Here is a 17,789-nt window from a genome sequence, read left to right on the forward strand (position 1 = left end):
GATTTCTCTTTCTACAAGCTTATATTTGGTTCAATATAAACATAAAGTGGGGGTAATTACTGCAAAAATACTCGCTGACTTTTTAAAGGTGCTAAAATGCAACAGTTATAAGGCTGTGTAAGACATTCACATCCTCTTAGTTTCTTCTTCTGCTACCAGGTAGAGGAAACAGGCTGGTTTTGTCTGCAGAAATATCAAATGCTTAAAGTAGGTATTGCAGTGAATGGTTTGTGCTAAAAGGTAAAATGACTTTGTTCATTCTTAATTTCCAAATTCTCTAAAGACATCTGGTGTACAACCATTCCAGAGAGCTCTGCTTTAAAAAAAGAGGGAAAATAAAGCTGAGCTATCGAAGGTTTAGTAATCTAGTTGCAGTGAAGAGCTTTAATCAGCCACCAGAAGTGTCTCCTTCAGAAAGTCAGAATCAATCAGCCTCCATTGCAGAGCTCAGGCAACAATGGCAGTAGGATGAGCAAAGACTGAACACTGGATTTAAGCAAAATCATATTATTTCTCCGGATTGAATTATTTCAAACATTTTTGGCAAAGGAAGGATTATAGTCACCTTGAGTTGGAAGAAAAAGTCCAAGAGCAACAGCTTACATCAATCCAGGTTGAAAGGCTGAATTTCCTCTGTGGCATATCAAAAAGGTCTGCATTAATTTTACATTAACTTTAGATGTGATTCAGGTGTGTTTGAACTGGCATGCATTCAAAAGTGGCAGAAATTTTTTCCCCCTAACTTCAAAAAGCAGAGGGAAAAATGATCAAGATGCCCAAAGATAAAAACACACATTTTGAGTCCGTGGTAACTCTCCAGATTTTGGCCCCACCATGTGGTGAATAATTTTTTTTAATTGTTTTAAAATGGTGGGTAAACAAGCAGGAGCCAAAAAAAAAAAAGATCCGGTTCCAAGAGCAGGCGACCATCTGTCAGGATTTGGCCCAGAAGTTGATCAAGAGAACTGGAGAGGCAGCAACACTTTAAACACTGACTGCTGGTGTAAAAAGGGAAGTGTTTCTTCAGCATACTCTAGAAAATAAAAATAAAAAAAATCTAAATTGTTAAAAAAAAAAAAGTTTCCTAAAGATTTAGTTATAAATGGTAGGGAAAGAAACTTTTATTTGATATTTTTCTGTTGCAGTTTTGCAAGTTTCCATGAGATTATTGCATCAAAGCTGAACAAAGGATTTATAATGCAGTAAAATGTCGGAACGTCATTAAAGGATGCAGAAAAACACCAGCTTCTTAAAATGGGGCAGTTTAGTTGTATTTCTTTACTGTTTGATACATCACAGCTCTGCGTTATTACTTTAATGCACTGGAGTGCTAAAATTGTTTATAAAACTAATGTGCTGCTATAGCTGTTATGACAAACTGACCGGGGCTTTTAGAGCACTTGTCACTCTCGTGTAAAGTGCGTTTTCCAGCTATACCTGGCGTCCTTCTGTGACGGCACATGTGTTTGCAGAGGAGCACAATGTTTGTAGTACAACAGATCATTCATGTCCTGAGTGGACAGCCACATTTGGCTAATGCACCCCTGCTTTTCTCTGCTGGCAGCAGCCGACCCCCCTCTTGCCAGTGTAAAGTGGACTGTAAATATTGACAGGGAAGATAGCAAGGGAGGGATACAGCGACCTTGTCAGGAAGGGAAGGAAAGAGTTGGGGATGGAGGGGGCAACGATGATGAAGGAGGCATGCGGAGAAAGAGATGGAGGGGGAAAAAGAGGAGAGCTCCTGCCTTCTCCCAAGGCAACTAAATGTGCTTTGATGCACTGTGGCAGGGAACACACTGTCTCCCCGGAGAGGGAGAGGAAGAGAAGCATCACACACAGAGTTCACACAGTATCCACCACTGAGCTTTTTAAAATGCCAAAACGCACATGTGCACTTACACAAGACGGTGCATACTGGGAAGTTAATTTAATCCTCAGACAGTTGAAATGTATAATGTTGATCTCTAGGATCACAGAAGATTAGACAGGACCAGCCTTGGTGATTTCCCTTGACCAAAGACCCTAACTAAGCCATCTCTCTCACACACACATAAACACACACACACTCAAAAACCAGGTTGTTCAGCTTTTTCCTTCAGCCAGATCGCCTCAGCATGTCTTCTCAGAGCCGTTCAGACGGTCGTGTTTGTCCAAATAAGCACAATCAATTTGATCTGATTTGTTTAGCGGTAAAATGGATTGTAATGATGTTGTGCGTGCAGAGAATAATAGATGACAGTTGCGACTGAGGGTTGTAAAATTAAAGTCAGGGGTAGCTGCAGCTCCTGCATTAATGGTGAATAATTTAAGAGTGTGTGCGTGTTGAGGGGCTACAGCGTAGACCCAAGGAGGCTCTGGACTTGAGCTCTCTTGTATCGTTCAGCCAACAGTATTTTCTCCACTTTTCTGATCTCAGTTTTTCTGCAGTCCACTCTAATCTGGTGTTACAGAAATACAGGTATCTGTACCTCTGAACATTTTTACATTTACAAGTACACACTTTGATGTAATTTTCTGGGATTTTTAGGTGATCAATATCTTACAGTGCATAATTAAAGGAAGAAAGGAACGAATGGTTCTCCAACTTTCCTCCTGGACTTGCGAATAAAACCCAGTGTATCTTCAAAAGCCCCCTAACGGAGTTTACAAGACGGTTTTTGAAGGTCACAGATTTGTTGGAGATAATCAGTGAAGAAACAGCACCATGAAGACCAAAAACAGAGACATCAGGAAGAAAGTTATGAAAAACTCTAAAGCAGGAGTAGTTAATAAAACATCCAAAGCTGCAAAAATTTCAGAGTTCTGTTAAAGGTAAAATCAAACACACCACCAACAAAAGCGGTGAAGATTCACCATCAGCCAAGAGGATTACATGATGACATATTCCTTTTGAATACATGACAGTCAAGAGGGAATATGACTACATCCATTCACTTTTGTAAATTTTAGACAAAAGTGTTCTTTGCAAAACAAATAAAAATTACTTTTATTTTTTATCATTACTTTAGGAGAGTTAACTGGATGTGGCAGACATTGTTCTGGTCAGAGGAGGTCTTGAATGTACCAATCCCCCTGGTAATGCTTGGTGGTGGCAGCACCATGCTGTGGGGTTACTGATCTAAAGCAGGAACAGAAAAATATGAAGGACAATACAAGATAAGACTGGAAGAAAACCTGATTCATGACGGTGCTGATGTTCACTTTCCAGCATGACAGTGACCATAAACATGTAACCAAAAATACAATCTAATAGTTTATATGAGAGAAAAAACATGAAAATATTATTGCTTTGGTTTTCATCGATTTTGAGTTTGAATTCTAACTTTTCTCTTTATGCATCACTTAAATTTCTTCATTTGTTATATTTGATAATTGGTACTCCAAATGAACTTTCACTAAATATACTTGTCACCATTAGCATGTTTTCATGACTCTTTTCCTTCATCACGATGTCCCAACACACTTTCCAAGCTTCAGGAAGCATCAGGAAGCAAAAATCAAACCAAGTATTACATCCGAGATATTCTCTATTGCAATATTGAGCAGCTGAATTTTAAAGCAAAGTGTCACAGAGCCCAGTCAGCGTCCAGACTACAACGTCCAATTGAGGATCTGCGGAGACACCTTGACATTTAAAGTGGTTCTGCAAAGTAATGACTTTTAATTTGCAAAACGATTCATGAGCTTTCTCATTTTCCTTCCACAGGACAGTGTAATTATGCAACCCCAGTAAAATACACCAAAGCTTGTTGCTGTTACACAACAAAATGTGAAAAAGTTCAAGAGCCTTTGAATAGTTTTGTGAGGCAATTGACCAAGTGCATAAAAGCCTCGACCTTAACGAATACCCCAACAGATGGATGAGCTGTGTGTGTTTTTTTTTTTTTTTTTTTTTACGAAGTTACCCGCGTAATCTAAAGGCCAGGGGTCTCTCTTTTCTCTTAGTGAGCAACGAGATTACACGCACTGTTCTTTATCTTAATCTCCTTCAGAGGCCATCAATTCATTCGGTCCTAATCTCATCTCCAGGCACTCTGCTGGGACCGTGATAGCCTTGTGTTTTTCTGTGCTTTGTGTTTGTTCTGCAACCAGAGCTTCAGCTCAAATTTCAGCCGAAACTGGTTGGTTTCGAAACGCCGTTTAGCTCAAACTTCTGCAGAAGTCTCCAGTTTCAGCTGATATGTTTTTGTTTTGAAAAGAGCTCAGTAAATCTCACAAAACAGAGAAGTTCAAATCAAAACGTTTTCTCAAAGACATTTAATAGCTGCAGGATGATCAAGTGTGTTGGATTTATATAATGTGTTTGAGTTTGCTTAAAAAGCATATTAGGATGTGATTTGAAGGAGTGTGACAGGGTCAGAGGGGGGAGATGACAAAAATTGAAGGCAATCCCATAACATCAGCATCATGTGGCCAAAACGACATCGAGCTTTGGATATTTTTGTCAGCTGCCACTTCATAAAACTCCAGCTAACCCATTAGAAACAAATTTGATCGTCAGCTGCAGCAGGATTGTTTTTTCAATGAACAGTCGCACTGTAATCTTTTAAGCCAAGATCAACCGTACACATATCTGTTCCTTTTCTTCTACAGATATACGTGGCTGTTTTTTAAGGATCGTAAAAATGCTTTCAGCGCTCTAAAAACTTGTTTGTTAGTCAGTGTGTCGTTCAGATTTGCCGAACAGGTCAGTGGGGGTAATAAAAACAGGCTTATCTCCTCTCGTTAGGCACACAGCAGATAAGAGATGCAGACAGAGACGCTGCAGATTTGTGCTGTCGTATTACGGAGCCAAACAAGCGAATCCTAAATTGAACCAGAGACGAAGCAGGATGACAGAGAGACAGAAAGGGGCGGGCGGGCGGGCGGGGAGGTTTGAGGGGGTGATGGAGAGGAGGGCAAACAAATGCAGCAAAAGCCGGCAGCCCAGTGCTGTGAAGTTGAGGATAGGCCAGCGTGTTTAACTTTAATCCCTTCAGGGAGAGGCGTAAACACGCAGCAACAGAGAACAAGGGATTGAGTCGAAAAGAGAGGGATGTGAGATCTTTGTCTTCCACTTTCTCCTTCATCCCCTCTCTATGTGTGATCAGCCAGTCGAAGGCAGCAGCAGGGAAATCCCACTGTACTTATCAAAAGCCAGCCTCTTAATCACAGGCTTCATCTCTCCTGGCGTTACCTGCTGCCTCCTTTCCTGCAGCCTCATCTCTCCTAAATGTCTTTCTTCCTACTGCGCCGATGTTTGGACTAATCTCTGTTTGACTCATCTCGCAATGAATCCTCTTCTGCCTGCTACTCTTACCTACGTTTAGCTCCTTTACTACTGACTCACACTCTCCTAGTCATTAGAAAGAGCTGATCTGTCTCCTGATACCCATAAAAGAGCTCTAAATGGATGGTTCTGAGGGGTAATTACTCATATTCTTTCTTGTCTGTTGTAAAAAGATATCTTTTTACTGCAGGTTTGTTGAACCTCATCGGGCAAACCCCATCGTTTTTTCTGATTCCAGCCATTTAGCACCACTTGGACTGAAAATGTTTAAACCTACAGGATAATAACTGCTATTATCCATCTACATTACTAGTTCTTAAAGTTTTTATTACAAGTACCACTTTGCGAAATTCTAAGTTGTCCGAGAGTCAGCAAACTGACAGGCGATGGAAGCCAAAGGGCAGAAGAATTTGGGTTTTGTCATTTTATCCAATAAACCAATGAAAAGTGTTAGAACCGTTTTATTAGTTGGCATTGTATGATGAGTAGAAGGATGCGATTGAAAATCTCTATCCATTTCTAGCCACATATTACAAAAGAAATACTGAAAGTCACTGAAAGAAAGGAATACTGAATTAATAGTTTGCTTGCCTTTAAAATTCGATCATGCCCTCATTTACATATTTGATTATTTGCATTGCAATACAATGCAAAAAGTGCATTGTAACACTTTTTGTTAGTGTTACAATGCAACACATTTAGATAACATGTTGATATTGTGTTTGAAAATATAGAATCTAGAAAAGAAAATAAAGACCTAGAAAAGTGTGCTGTGTGCATTGCCAATAGCAGTTATCCTGTTCACTGAACACATCAACCAGCAGCTTCCACTTGTTTTTCTTACTTGGCATTGGGACACGGTTATGCTGTCATTCCCAGACTTAACATCTGGGAATGACAGCATAAATAGCTACCAGCATTTTTTTTGTCTAGTTTACAATTGAATGTTTCAGTTTTTTAGAAGGAAATTCCTTAACTTTTTTTAAATCGGTGCTTGAACAGTTTCTTTTTGGCTGTCGGTGCTCTGTTCATGATTCAGTTTTCAAGGATTCCCCAATTTGTGAATTTTTCTGTGGTATTTGATAAAATCCATATCTGAAATATTCAAAGGAAAATGGAAAGCTGAAATACCTAGTAACAGTGCGAAATGATATTCAGCATTGTTTCACATTGTTGGTGTTTGCAAAAAAAACAACCAATCAAGGAGCATCATTTGATTTCCTTCTCACTGATTGGCTGTACCCCAAGAGTGAATAATAGTGTCACAGTTTCCACTTTTCATATTAGGGTATATTTGCTATTTAAACAATTTAAACTACGTATAATAAGCATTTTAGAGAAGGTATTTACAGATTTTACCTATTGTGGTCTCTGTCTCTACACTTTTTTCTGAATAGAGGTTCACTATACCTGGCAATACCAGTAAAGACAATCCAAGTGCCACCAGTTGTATTTGTCTACACTTTCACGAGGTTTTTTTTTTTTTTTTGTTAGATTGTTTCTTGTTAACCTTGTCAAATGATTGCTGCTGTGATCATTTTTTCCCAACTAAAAGACCTAGAAAAGAAAAGGGACGGTCCAGGAGACTCCAAATCCAGGCCTTGAGGGTCAATGTCCTGAGACATTTATATGCGCCTGGTCCAACACACCTGAATCAAATGGCTAATTTTACTCCTCAGTATGCAGTCGAGTTCTCCAGAGTCTTGCTAATAACCTGGTTATTTCACTCAAGTTGGAGCAGAGAGTCATCTAAAACTTGTAGGACACCAAACTTTGAGACCTGGAGTTGAAGACCCCTAAGATCGACTACCTTCAGTGGTTTTGTATAAAATACAACCTGCAGCTAAATTGAAAAGTTTTATTAGACTAATAGCAGTATTAGGAGGCAGATTGATAGAGCTGACGGCCTCAGTCAATGTAATTATAGAGCTACAAAAGTTTGTTGGCAGAGAAAACGACACTTCACAATGGTGTTCTCCAAAAGTGTAGAGGATTAAATTCCATTAGTGTAGCGTTTGGTTGCATGAGAAGAGACTTTTCTGCTGAAGGAATTTAGGGAGGCTTTGTAAGAGGAATTTGGGTTGACTTCAAAGAAGTTTCGGAAAACCGATTGACTCAGAAAGGGAAACAAAACTTGACACACAGTAAGCTGAGGCTCTTTGTGAAGGGTGTTGCCAGAGTATGAAAAACCAGGGAGGCTTTTAAGTGATATCCAGCAGTTTTATCACCAAAACCAGAGCAGTGTCCAGATTTTTCAGTGCATGGTCAAGATTGTTTACAGTGCGGGTTGGATAGGCTTGTTGTGGTGGTCTTCAAGTTATGAGCTGCATCATGCATCAGAGCAGCTGAATCTGTGGCCACACTTTTCAACCAGCAAAAGGTTAACGTCAGCCTTTGCCTCAGGAAAAAGAATCCAGATGTATGTACATCTTGTAGGATACAGCTGGAGACGAAATGATCTGAAACTTTGACATAAGATGGAGAAGTCTTTCTTTTGGGCCAAGCTCAAAGTAGACCTTTGGAGGTTTTCTAGGCATATGAGAGGAGAAGGGCTAAAACAGATAATGTGTCTCTTCTGACCCGAAAACACTGGGATTCCCCCAGAATGACCCAGGGAGGAGGATATCAGGATTATTCTCCTGAACCTATTAGCCTCACAATCCAATTTTTGATGAGCATAAGACAGTGGATGGATGGATTATCCATAGATCTAAACATTTTTACTTTCAGTTCTTATGCAATGGCTAAAATCAGCTAGGACTTGTGGTTTGCCTGAGTCGCTGTTAGCCTTTTGTTTCTCTGACCACTTCCTAACTTTTCTACAAACCAATACAACCCTCCAGATAAGAAAGTTGTGACATCTGAACAACCCCTTTAACCAGAAATGAAGAGATATCGAGATAAAACTGGGGGGGAAACTGTTCAGTTAGGGAGCTGTGTCCAGGATTCATCCATGCATCCTTAAGCTCAAGAGATTCTGGTGGTATTTTCATCCTGCTGAAGTAGGTCTGCAGTAATTTCAGACATCTTCAGCCAACCATTCAGCCTCATCTCCTTTCCCCGACACTCCCACTCCTCCCCCAGCTCCTATTTTCCTTCTCTCCTGTGCCTCGTGGGAGCACGGTGGTCCATGGTTGACTGGCTGGTCAGGCAGGGAAGGCTCTTGCACAGGAAGGGGAAAAAGATGCCTTTCAGACCAGATTGTTCTCACATTGATTGGCTCACAGGAACAGACGCGACCTCAAAACTAAATGTGATCTCTGGCCCATTTTCCCATTCACTGTAAAAAAAAGAGAAATAAAACGGAACATGATTTGGTTGAAAGAAACTGCTCTCTGCCTCTGGGCTCCGTTCTTCTCAATTAAATTGGATGGTGCTTTGTGTGCACTTTTTTTTCTTTTTATCTGTTTTCTTATTATGTATGTAAATTGTGCTTGTCTGGAAGGGAGAGGCTGGAGGGCAAAGGGCACGCGGCGAAGCAGTAGAGTTCTTGTGTAAATACGTCAAGTGAAGCGATGAGCGCGGGATACAGAGCCGGCTGTTCAAACGCTGTGTTTACTCTGTTTTGGATGGGTCTTAACTGTCCTCGCGTGTCTTGTCCTTGTCCTGAAGCTGCACAGGTTTAAACACATCCAGCACACACACTCGCACACACTCTTCCTCTGAGATTTCATTACAGAAAGACGTGGCTGGTGTGCAGGGCCAACACAAATGACACTATCACAAGTCACTTCTTTCACTCTCACACCTCTGTCCTTATTTCCTGCAGCATTTTTTTTTATTCTCAATCAGAGGTTATCTGAAGGGAAGGAATCACTTTCTACCTCAAACCTGCTGAGTGAAATGACATGGTTGGATAATGACGGCTGCGAGATAAGAGCCAAAGAAAAAAGGGAGAGAAAGAGAGGGCTTCAGTGTCGTTTCAGAAAAAGCGCTGGGAGCTGAAAAATGAGAAGGTTGGCGTGATGATAAACAGAGACGGCGCTGTAATGAGGAAGCGGTTATACAGGCTGCACGGGAAAAGCAGGTATTTAAAAGGCCGAGTGGCCAGCAGAGGCTGCGGTGCTGAAGAGCCACAGCACCACCATGAGGCCGAGGGCCGTCACTGCATTACAGCCAGGATGCATTGCATGTTGAGCTCAGATTCAGGGAAGACTTCTTACTTTTTATATTTGAAATCTGGGCGTAAAATTCAGTTTGGCAGAAAATCTATTAATTATTCAAGGCTCTTTGTGTACAAGGATTATCTGTTTGCAGTGGGCATTGGGGGCCTTTGTCCACCCTTGTTCGGATGTTTTTTATTTATTAGATTTTTTTTTTTTTTTTTTTACTTTTTGGAGTGGCCAACTTTCTATTATTCTTGTCTCAACTTAATACAGTATGGCTCTTCCAGAATTATTTGTTCTTGGCATATAAGTGTAAAAAAAAAAAAAAAGTAAATGTCATTTTGAGAAACTATAGCTTTGTCATAATCAAATATTTTCCAATTTTTAGCTGGTTTTGATGAAACAGTTTTAATTCATCAGGGCTGTACTTTTTCTGAAACGTTGTCTGTATCAGTTTTAAAGGAGAAGTTGCTATCATAAACAAAAAGCACAAACAAAAAATATATTACTGGGTATTTCTGCTAATACTTGGCTCATAAACATGCTGTATAATTTTGTAAGAAGATTCTAAAAATCCACAACTGTTGGGTTTCCGACACTTAACTTTTGGACCAATGTCTAAAACACCTGAAATGTTCTTTAAATTGTTTGGGTTTTTCATATATGTTAATATCACAACTTTTAGGTTTTTACTTTTAAAAAGAGAGACTGGCCTCTTTATTGGAGTATATTTATAGTCAGGAACAATAGGAAGTTTATTACTAATCAATATTATCAATAATCAAAGGTTCTCTGGTGTGCTTAAAAACTGAAAAGTATTTTTCAAAACTTCATAATGTATTTCCTAGGTATGGTGATATGTGAATATATATGTCTCTTATGGTGTTTTTCACACTTAGTAGATCAACTTGAAACAATTTTTGTGACTTTGCAACAGCGATGGGGTTTTTGATACATGTGTTTGACTGGATTTGGATAAAATTACACCAAGGTGCTTCAAAGGTGGCTCTGCTGGATGAAGAGGTCCCCCGTGTCTTTAATTTCTTCAGATTTCTGCTCTAACAAGAGAAAAATAAAATAAAATGAGACTGACGGGGGGAATCTGGTCAACTTGACATGACTTCAGGTTGGATCACTAAAAATGTCATTAAGCTGCTTCGTTCTCTGTTCTTTGAATAAATCAGTCTCTGTTCATCTCTATTCAAATCCATAAGAGCATCTTTATATTCTCACTCATTTTTTTCATTTCATTCTGTTTTAACTTCAAAACATTTCTATTTAAGTCAGACTAATTTTTTCTATAACTTCTTTTTCATGTCCAAGTTTCTGCTTGGACACGTTTAGATCAAAAGTTACAAACAACTTCCTCTAATTATGATAAATGTTTTCAGAAGTAATTCATCGTTCTGCAATTTATTAGATTTGTCCAATCTAATATTAGGAATAAAACAGAAGAGCTCTGGAAGATCTTAAGTGAATCACACGTGTTTGATTTGGCTGATAAAAGATGTTGTCCTGTGTATCCTCACTTTGTGACTCTGCTAATGAAAACTACACACTTGTTGGCTTTGGTGACAAGAAATGAGCAGGGCGAGCTTTTCCTGAAAACACAATTAACTCAGTTCACCTCATCAAAAGACCAGCTCTGATTGTAGAGACACTTTTATTTAATATGTGAGGAGCTTCGTGATTATTTTTGTGACTTCTTCCCAAAAGAGGTGGGATTGCGATGATAAATCTTTTGAAAGTGTGATGTGTTGATGGTGCACATGAACCCCTCTGAATGCAGCTCTCATAAATTAGAATATGAAGCCCGAACGAGAGAGGAAACCCACAGCTTTGTTCCGAGCAGCAGGGATCGTGCTGGGTCGGTCTTGGAGGTGATGTAGCGAGACGTAACGACTACTCCGAGAAGACAGGATCATTAGAGCAGCTTCTGTGCATGTGAAAGAATGGAAATTATTTTAGGAGATGTTCAAAGTAGTCTATTGTTGGAAAAGAATCGTAATTAGAAGGCTAACAACACTCAATCATGACCCCTCCAATTACTAAGACGAGGAGTTTGTTCTCATCAGATGAGCCTCAGATCCTCGCTGCCCTTTACCTCCCCCTCATTAGCATAATCCCCCAGGAATACCAAAGATAATGAGTCGAGCTGCACCTTCAGTAAACACGCCTCGTCTCTCTCTCTCTCTTTCTCTCTCTGTGTGTGTGTCTGAAAGCGGCTGACGCTCAGCGTGGACATGGTTCATTAGTCGAGCCTCTGCGTGATTCCTCTGGTTCTCTTTAATCACCCCTGTGACTCGACACTCTAATCAAGACCCCTCTTGTACTTTAGCAGCAGTGTTGCACATGTTCACATCCACACACATGCACACACACACATTTCTTCACCCGACTTAGTCACTGAGTGTTTTTTTTATTTATTTTATTCCCTCTTATTATTAAGCTACTCGTAGTGAAGTGAAATATCGTCTGATATCTTCTTGCCTTGTGCTACATGACATTTCATTAATACTAATGGTTGTTAAATCAGTGCCTTCCAACCTGAGCAGCCTGGAGTTTTGAAAAGGTCATGAAAATAATTGGAGCTAATATATGATTATTGAAACAGAAAGAGGTGTGCAGCTCTGATGTTTACCTTGTTTTAATTTGATCATTTAGCTTTCTTTTCCTCACCTTGACAACGGTTAGAAACGGTCAATTCTAGTAATTTTGTGCTCTTTTTTGTTTAAATGCAGCTTAAATGCTTGCATCATAAGATTCTCAAGACCTGCTGTATTACAAAAAAAAAAAATCACTCATCAAACACAATTTGAGTGACATTCTGTAAGGGTTTAATATACCTGCCCATCCTTTGCAGCTACAGCAACTTGAATCCCTCTGGAAAGACTTTCCATGTGGTTCAGTAGTTTGTCCACAGGAAGATTGTCACATTTGTCCAGAGTTCAATGTTGTACTTGAAGGTCTGGCTGTTAATTCATCCCCAAAATTACATGAATGTTTCAGGTTATGGTTGGGGCTTGCATTCAGCTGCTCACTACAGATCAATGACAGCCTCTTTCATAAAACTCCCTCCAATGCTTATCTGAAGGACACATGACACTGTATGTTTACTCTGTAGAGAGTTTGACCCCTGAAATCTATGCACCTGATCATCCATGCACCCAACCACTTCCACTTTTGTATGAAACTGTGGGATATCTAGTACAGAAGACACTTCCCCGGTGGATTTATTGCAGAGGCGGCATCCTGTCATTGAACAAAGCTGAACTGTTGGGATCGAGCCATTTTCTCACAAATGTTTGTGGAAACAATCTGCAAGCCTTTAAAACATCTGTGGCCATGAAAATTATTATAACACTTGAATATATTCATGTGGAGGGATTGCCAAATATTCAGGCAATAACACAAAAATCACAAACAAAAATCTGAAGGTTATTTAACACAGAAAAGCATAAAATGCTTTTATTTCCACTTTTATTATTTATTGTGATCTATCAAGTTTATTTCCATTGATTATCTTGTAACTTTTTTCACTCGGTGAGAGAGAAGCTATTTGGGTGAGCCTCCTTTTTATGTGGCATAAAACTAAAAGCACAGATAGACTGTGTGTATTTAGTTGAACCATTAGTTCTGCTGTCCAGTAGAAAATCCTGATGGAAAACATCCAGCCACCAGTTTGTTTTTTATCCTCCACAGAGGAGAAAAACACTAATTACTGAAATGACTTAAAACGGAGCCCCTAAAACAGTTGTACGTTTTAGGGGCTCTTACCTTTTTCCTACAGTTTGGCTTGATTTTCTCTTTAATATAAATGGATAAACAATAAAAACAACACATAGATTTTTACGAAGGTCATTTCTCTGCTATTAAAATTTGACAAAAAAATGCTTCAGTGTGACCAAAAAAAGGAATGTTCTTTAGTATGTTTTTCTCTTTTTATTTTTCTAAGCATAACTGTAGTTAAGAAAAAAAAAAAACCTTTAAAATTCTGCTTAACATCTAGTTTATTTTGGCTCCATTGTTTTTTATATTTCCTCTATACATAAATCTAATTTCACTTCATACTTGACTTGTAAGTAAACATTATAAAAAAGTATAAATACAGTACTTTTGTCTTTAAGAAATGCTAACCTACAACAGGATGTGCTGTTGATCCTTGATCCTGTATCAGGTCTACAGAGTAAGTAGTTCCTGTTTCGTCAAACACTTTTAAATTTCATGCCGTTCTTTATTTCCCAGTCACTAGTCTCCCGCAGAAGGGTGCCACCACGGGCAGCATCATCGGCGCCATCATCGGGGTCATTCTGGTCATGGCCGCCATCGGAACAGGCATAGCCATGTACCGCAAACGCAAAAACAAACTCAATTCAGAGTGAGTATCTGTGACCGACTGAGCGTGGACAACTCCGTTTCACTTCACTTCACTCTTACTTTTTTTTTTCTTTTTCTGTGTAAATCTGTTTCCTTCAGATGGCACGGCATACAGCGTGCCTGACATTTGTGCGACTCACTAAACATGACAGCTGTGTTTTTTGTTGTTGTTTCAGCCGTCCTCCCAAGCACAAGCCCCCTCCACCCAAGAAGACCACCAGCTCTAAAATCAGGGTGAGTCACATGCAAACGCTGTAAAGACAAAGATTATCATCAGACAGTTGTCAGGTTGTCAGATAGAAACCAAGATTTGATTTGATCGTCTGAAATGTATTGATTGATGTGTTTCTGTGTGTACAGTCACAGCCGTTTATGCCGGTTAATGTCCCAGTGACCCAGGAGCCACCTCTACATACTCAGTATTACTCCACCCAATCCCCAGAGCCTGTCACGGTGAGAACGCTTTCTGACTATAAATTAATCCAACTTTAATTTTATCTTTACTAATAATAATATTTGACTTCTTCCTAACACTGATAAGGCCCCTGTGAGCTTCTATCAAATATTCATCACATTACTCAACTCTTCTCCAGAGCGTTATGATTTATTTATTAAATGTTTTTAGCTAGCTGCCCTTTAGCAAGATGGTGAGGTCAGCATAAACTGTCTAAACCAGTGTGTAATAATTTATTAAAGGAGAAGAAGAAAAGGTTTAAACACAAACTGCTGTTAGTTTCGTTACAACCCTCCTCATCTGGTGGCGCCACCAAGTGGTGGCCTGGATATAGCAGTGGCAGCCTTATATGTCTGCACACAAGCTTTATTTATTTATTATTTTTGTCAATTTTCTGTTAATCAAAGCTTCCCAATTTCAAAACTCTGTTTTCCTATCTACCATGAGTGAATTTAAAGAAATGCATCTCCGTGCATCCCTAAAACTCAACATAATACAAGATGTGGGACACTTCAAAATGTAAAAATCAAGGATATGACTGCTTTAAGATATATTCAATATCAATGACGGCCACAAAATCTAAAGAAAAGTTGGGATTGTATTAGATTATAGAACTCCATGAACATTTATTTGAACTACATTGGAAACATAAGCAGCGTCAGTAACGTGTGGTGAGGTTCATGACTGCTAGGAGCCAAATATATAGAACAGAAGTACAATCTTATATTTCAGTTTTGATGTTGATTAAAATATTTTTATTTTATATGTTTTTAATTTAGCCTTATGACATCAAGAAAATTAAATGAAGTCACTTGTGGTCAAATTGGGAAATGTCAAGTTACTTGCATCTATGGAACGCTTTATCAAGACCAAGGACTCCAAAACACTTTACGGTGCATTCAGATTCAACTCTGATGATGAAAAATATAATTTTTAAAAAATTACAGTTTTTGTCTTTTTTTTTTAATTAAATTTAAAAATGTATACAATCTCACCTTTAATTGTTGTATGTGTTGCATATAACCTCTATGTGCCAACCATTCTCCACAAATATCTTCATCAGTTGTAAATAAAAACTTTGCCTTGCTTTTTAAAAATCTGGCTGCTTCAATGGAGATGATTGACAAGATGGACCATCATTCTGTATTGTTTTTATTCCAGGTGTATTTTTTCTGATTGTTTAGTCTTTTCAATGTGTAGGAGGAGGAGGAGAAGGACACTTATTGCCTTTGCCGCTCAGTACTGCCTCCTATCAGCTTCTGGCACACCCTGCAGATTTTTACTGTGCATTCATGGCTGCTCAGACTAAATATGTCACATATTCATTACATGTATTAGACAGACTATGAAATGTCCGCATCTGTAGAACAGATGTAATATTATAGGTATATGGGATTTTTAAAGAGGGACAGTGATGGGCCATCTGTGCCTCACCTCTAGCACATTTAATCACTATCTCATCTAATTCTCCCATATGTTTGAACAGGCAATAGATAAATTGATTTATTTTAAGAACTTTTTTTTTTCTAAATGTACAGGAAATAAATGATAGGACAGTAAAGTGGATAAAACCAGATTTTTAATAAATTACTTTTACTGACGACAGCACCGCAGGCCTGAGACGCTCCAGTCTAACCTCAGTGCTCCACAGAACAGCCTCTTTTGGTATCCAATAAAGACCAAACTCTACTTCTTTCCATATAGTTAGGAGACTTTTATCTGTTCTGCATCCATTTTTTCTAACATGCAATGGAAAACTTACCCACAGCAGTCCTGGGATTTGAGGTTTTCCATTTCTAGCACTTCAGATGCATCTAATAAAGCCATGAATGTGTTCACTCATGAAAAATATATAACCCTGTTTTATTTATTTATTTTGTTTTTTTATTGCCAATACTAAATCAAGTCAGAATTTAGCCAGTGTGGTTTTGGGCATTTTTAGGTGCAATATGTGTTTACATTTGTTCATGACGAGAACAAATGGAAACATTCGCCACTTATATTGTCATTGTCAGGACCTCGATGGCTACCCGGAGGAAGACGTCGATGGCGATCTTGGATCACACGACGGAGAGCGTTACTTCTCTGAACCCTTTGGTTGGGATGACCCCAGGAACAATGATGTCCCGCCTCCTTACATGCACACAAACAGTGACAATAACGGGAACCTTCCTGTCAGCCGCGGAGACAGCTTTGTATCATCCGCCATGATCGTCTGAGGGTCGATGAGCAAAATGGATGTTTGTGTCTGACTGGGTGCATTTCTGTTGAAAAAGGACACAATTTCACTCTTTTCTAGAGTAATAACTTTCTGAATGTGAATATTTTCTGCCACGTTGCCAGTAGCCTTTATTGTGAAATAACAATGTTCAGATATGGTGCTTTTATGGTACTGAGCCAGATGCAAACTGTTGCTGTGCACCACTGCACAAGAATGTAAAATAACTGGATGTTTAAAATCCCAGCATCCTATCTATCCAGTTACAAACCGTGGCCATGTTATAACTGATGTCAGCCTGTTTATACAGAATATCAAATACTCCTAACTGCCGTGGTTATAGATGTAACTTGGTTAGGAGAAGACCAATAAATCATGGTAGGTGCATCTGTTGGTTTTCAAGCCCAGCTGGCATGAAGTCTGTGTGAAACATGCGCCCTGCAGAGAAGCCATTAGCTGCAGTTAATCAGGCAGCGCTGAGACGAGAGCCACAGACCGTGACGACATTAGGTTTTTAAACTGCTGTCTTATTGTGTTTTAGCACATATTCCTGCAGCTTTTTCTGTTTCCTATTAGACTTTTTGATGAAGATTAAGCGTACAGCCTGTGAGCCATATTTCTGTATTTGAGCAGCAGACGTTTTGTATCCCTCTGTCCGTCCTTAAAGCCACAGCTTGAAGGACACGGTTGCTAAATACATTGCCATGTCTGAACATTGAAAAACTTTGTACCTGTTTTTTTATTGTTGTTGTTATTATTATTATTGTTATTATTATTATTCACTTTGTGTGGCAGTGTTTTCAGTTGGATTAGGATAAATCTGGATTATAATCATTTATCTGTTGCAATGAAACTCTTATGAAGGATTAGGGGTTTAGGGTCAAACTGGCGTTGACAGAGACTACTAAGAGTAGTAGTGGTTGAAATATTTAAATTATCCTCCTTTATGAATTTAGAGGGTTTTCTTTGTGCTGGTGCCATTAGGGAGTTTTATATTTCATTTTATCTATAAACTGGTGATTTAGGCTGGAAAACTTCAGGTTTTAATCATATTTTATGTGTAAATTAATTTCTCAAATTTCTTTTTCTTGACTCAATAAAGACATTTTAATGTTTCTGAAATCATTGTTTGTATTCATTGCAGCATTATTTCCCTCCACTCCCAGCTGTTGTTCCACGCCTTCCCCACCAGAGGGCAGTGTTTACCGAGTGAGCGAGCAGAGCGGAGTGGTCTCGACTCCTGCGGTGACCAACACAGAAAACACCCATTAGAGCGTGGTGTGCTCTTGCTGCTAAATGAGCAGCAAGAGCCGTTTGTCAGGAGATGATGGCGGAATGAGGAACCTGAGAGACGAGGCTCCGGTT

The 17,789-nt window shown here is 39.1% G+C and overlaps 1 protein-coding gene across 1 annotated transcript in view; it reads left to right on the top strand.

The window, feature by feature from the left end:
* LOC129371063 (nectin-2-like) overlaps positions 1-17,546 on the top strand; it is a 112,581-nt gene extending 95,035 nt beyond the window's left edge. Inside the window, exons 7-10 of the mRNA XM_055047424.1 lie at positions 13,621-13,753; positions 13,929-13,986; positions 14,113-14,205; positions 16,222-17,546. Coding sequence (XP_054903399.1) covers positions 13,621-13,753; positions 13,929-13,986; positions 14,113-14,205; positions 16,222-16,425 — 488 coding nt within the window. The 3' untranslated portion in view covers positions 16,426-17,546. The remainder of the gene's footprint in view (positions 1-13,620; positions 13,754-13,928; positions 13,987-14,112; positions 14,206-16,221) is intronic.
* Positions 17,547-17,789: the final 243 nt, after the last annotated feature.

The sequence above is a fragment of the Poeciliopsis prolifica genome, unplaced genomic scaffold (assembly GCF_027474105.1).
Source record: "Poeciliopsis prolifica strain line A6 unplaced genomic scaffold, Auburn_PproV2 SCAFFOLD026, whole genome shotgun sequence".
NCBI classification, from domain to species: domain Eukaryota; kingdom Metazoa; phylum Chordata; class Actinopteri; order Cyprinodontiformes; family Poeciliidae; genus Poeciliopsis; species Poeciliopsis prolifica.